At 51.6% G+C, this 3,929-nt stretch overlaps 1 protein-coding gene across 1 annotated transcript in view; it reads left to right on the forward strand.

Moving 5' to 3' along the window:
* Nucleotides 1–468: 468 nt before the first annotated feature.
* Nucleotides 469–3,929, forward strand: part of LOC130118618 (glutamate receptor ionotropic, NMDA 2D) — a 33,294-nt gene continuing 29,833 nt past the window's right edge. Inside the window, exons 1-2 of the mRNA XM_056287059.1 lie at nt 469–756; nt 1,142–1,348. Coding sequence (XP_056143034.1) covers nt 469–756; nt 1,142–1,348 — 495 coding nt within the window. The remainder of the gene's footprint in view (nt 757–1,141; nt 1,349–3,929) is intronic.

A 3,929-nucleotide genomic window follows, 5' to 3' on the forward strand; every position in this document is an offset into this window, starting at 1 on the left:
AAGTTTATAGTATAGTCCCTCATGCCAAATAGAGTCGAAAGCTTTTATGAAGTCAGTAAAACAAGCAAATATTTTTCCATTTTTGGTTTGATTCACATTCACATTTTTTGATTCACATTTTCTTTCTCTCTCTCTCTCTCTGTCTCTCTGTCTGTCTGTCTGTCTGTCTCTCTTTTCTCTGTCTGTCTGTCTGTCTGTCTGTCTCTCTAACACTCTCATTTCTATCTCATACTTTAAATGGATATCTTTATATTGGACGTTGAAGGAAAAATGGGATGGAAACCTTGATCTCAAACTTAATTCCTTCTTCCTCTTTTCTTTCTTCTTCTTCTTCGTCTTCCTCATCATCTGTCATCATTTTCCACTTCTCTTCTATCTCTCTCTCTCTCCCTTACATTTTCTCTCTCTCTTTCCCAGGCACCCTCTCTTCGTGCGCTATACATCTGCCCGCCCCCTCGGCAGGTTGCCATGGTTGCCATACCCACTCTCTCTCTCCTATTGGTCCTGGCAGAGTGGGCGGGTCTGGTGGACTTGTCCCCCCACCTCCTGCTTCGGCCCAGTCCACGGGAGCGTGACGCAGGGGCCATGATGAACTTTAACATCGCCGTGATCCACGCCGGCGCCACGGTGCAGGCGGAGGCGGCGGTGGCGGGGCCCGGCGGAAGGGTGCTCTACCCTGGTTTTGGCCGGGTGCACAGCTCCCTTGGGGAGAGCGTGGTCACCCAGTGGGGCTCTGCTAACGTCATCTGGCTACAGGTTGGACACTGTCTCCTCTTCATAGTGCTCATTCAGCCTTACTTGAAGGAAGGGAATAATAATGGCCATCCATTATTCATAGTCACTCCTATTATTTGAGCTGAATGGGCAGTGCACTGCCACTGTCGCATGGGTTTTGGTGGGTGAGTGGGTTTCTGTTTCTGCTCCTGGACCATGGCTTGTATAGTGAACTGTTGTGTCACACATAGTACATGACACCCTACATGCAAATAACACCGAGTCAAGAGAAACTGCCATTTTCTGTCTACTCTGCACGCCTCTACCTCTGCAAGCCTCTCTCTCTTGCTCTCTCTCTCTCTCTCTCGCTCTCTCTCTCTCTGCTTTTCTCCTTCACTTTTGCTTTCGTCCCTCCATCTTCTTCCAGGTAAATGACAGCAGTCCTAAGACGGTGCTGTCCCAGCTTTGTGAGCTTCTGGCAGCGCGGCCCCTACAAGGTCTGGTCTATGAGGAGGAGAGACCCCCGCCAACGGCCTGGGGTCCCCTGGCCCCCATGCTGGAGTTTGTGTCTGCCCAAACAGGACTGCCTATAGTGGCTGTAGGAGGGGGGGCGGGGCTGGGCAGAATGCCACAGGTAGGATGGGGTTCAGGGACGTGTCTCTGCATGTGAACTTGTGTGTTGGTGGATATGGTTGGTGTGGGATTGAGCGAAGATGATGATGAGGAGCGTGGGTCTAGCTCATGTATGCATGCAAATATACATTGACACACACAGATCGGTGACAGATTAAAGGAGACGACAAATTACAGGACAAATTAAAGCATGTAGAGGAGCTCCGAGGGCCCTGTTATGCTGTGGGGGACATTTTCCTGGCATGGTTCGGGTCCACTTGTCCCCTTAGAGGGAAGGGTCACTGCAGATCAATACAAAGTTATTCTGAGTGATCACCTTTATTCTATCCTATGATGAGACATCTCTATCCTGATGGGAGGGGTCTCTTCCAGGGCACGAGGGGTCTCTGAATGGTTTGATAAGGATGAAGATGATGTAAGTCATATGCTACGGCCTTCACAGTCACCACATCTCAACCCAGTTGAACCCCTATGGGAGATTTTGGACCGACGTGTGAGACAGCGCTCTCCATCATCATCATCAAAACACCAAATGAGGGAACATCTTCTAGGGGAATGGTGTCCATCCCTCCAGTAGAGTTCAGAGACTTGTAGAATCTCACAAGGAGCACTGAAGCGGTTCTGGAGGCTCCTGGTGGACCAACACCTCACTAAGACACTTCATGTCGGGTTTCCCTTAATTTGTCACCCGTCTGTGTGTGTGTGTGTGTGTGCGTGTGTGTATATGTGTGTGTGTGTGTGTGTTGTCGACAGGATTGTAAAGATCCATATTAAAAGTTGTGTCCAGTATATATTTTGATCCGTTACGATGTTGGTAGACTAATTAGGCGACAGGCATGGGTGCAGGTCCATGAATACTGGGACGGCATCCAGCGCTTTACCTGTGCCCCCCCCGTCCATAGCGGTTGTGTCAGGAAGGGAATCTGATGTAAAATTGGGCCAAATCAGTATGTGGATTAACAAGACCATAATGGATCGGGTCGAGGCCCGTGTTAACAACGGCCGCCATTGGTGCTGTGCCCTCACATGGTACTGATGGAATCTAAAAAATCTGCTGTGGCGACCCCTGAAAAACAGGGAACAAGCTAGAAGAAGAAGAAGCAGGAGGAGGAGGAGGAGGAGGAGGCTAGGTAGTGTAGCGGTCTACTCGGATGCCTACCAACATGGGGCTCGCCGGTTCAAGTCCCCGTGTTACCTCCGGCTTGGTCGGGCGTCCCTACAGACACAATGGGCAGTGTCTGTGGGTGGGAAGCCGGACGTGGGTATGTGTCCTAGTCGCTGCACTAGCGCCTCCTCTTCCCCTGTTCAGGGGAAGAGGGGGAACTGGGGAGGGGGGGATAGCGTCTGTGAAATCCTCACTGTCGGGTGAAAAGAAGCGGCTGGCGACTCCACATGTATCGGAGAAGGCGTGCGGTGGTCTGCAGCCCCCCCCCCCCGGATCGGCAGAGGGGGTGGAGCAGAGACTGGAAGAAGAGTGGGGTAGTCGGCCAAGTACAATTGAGGAGGAAAAGAAAAAGGAAGGAGCAGATTGGTGGACCAATTAGAGACAGCGGAGTCAGCTTTGAGCGGAGTAAAGAGTGCACGATCCCACCGTGTCGTCCGTTGCCTCACAGGAGGGACTTGTGTTGGTGAGATGACGCCAAGTGGGTTGGAAGTTAAGTCAGCGTTGCGGGAACGCGTCTGCAGATGTGATAAGTGGGTCAGAGGCATCGCAGTGGGTAGGGGAGGGGGCTCCGCAGGATGACTGTCAGGGTTTTTGGGCGGAGCGGAATGTATCAAAAGGTCAGGGTCATCGGTCCGCTGACAGTCGGCCATATTTGATCTGTAAATGGCGCCACAATGGGCTGCTCCTCTTCCTCCGATGTTCACGGGGAGGGGGCGACATATGTGCATGTGTGTGTGTGTGTGTGTGTGTGCTTGTCCTGGCGTAGGCAGAGCCTTCCTTTGTTCTTGCGGCTGCTCATGAGACGTCTCTCGGAACGTGAAACGTTTTCCATTCCTTTGCCGCCACACAGGAAAAAAAAGAAGACATAAAGGCGCCACATTTGTGGTTGCAAATAACTGTTTTAACCATTTCCTCTTGAGAAATCATGTCGAGGCCTTTGATGATCTTCCTTTGAAGACGCAGCCCGTCCTCTTCCCCCCCCCCTCCCCTCCCATCTGAATAGACTTTTTAAGAGTCTCCCCTTCAGAGGGCCGCCGGAGACTTCACACAACACCGCTGCTTGTTCGAGCCCCGCAGCCGCATCGGTGCCACCGCCGCCCCACAACAGCTCCGGTCCCCTGATGCCGCCGCAGTGCGTTTATCCGCACCGTGGCTCCGAGAGTCGTAGTCCTTTGTAGCGGCCGGCCAGTACGGGGCGCTAGGGGGCCGCCCCCTTCACACATCAAGAGATGAAAATCTACTTAAACATGTTAAATATAATGTAGCTGTATAATACAAATAATGATGGAATAACAGTGTTGTCAGTCTGGGAGCGCCTGTCAGCAGCCATTAGATACTGGTTCAAATGGTATTTGGTTGGTTCCTGTCTGAATACATATACTTCCTGTCTGAATACATATACTTCCTGTCTGAATAC

The sequence above is a fragment of the Lampris incognitus genome, chromosome 9 (genome assembly GCF_029633865.1).
Source record: "Lampris incognitus isolate fLamInc1 chromosome 9, fLamInc1.hap2, whole genome shotgun sequence".
Classification (NCBI taxonomy): domain Eukaryota; kingdom Metazoa; phylum Chordata; class Actinopteri; order Lampriformes; family Lampridae; genus Lampris; species Lampris incognitus.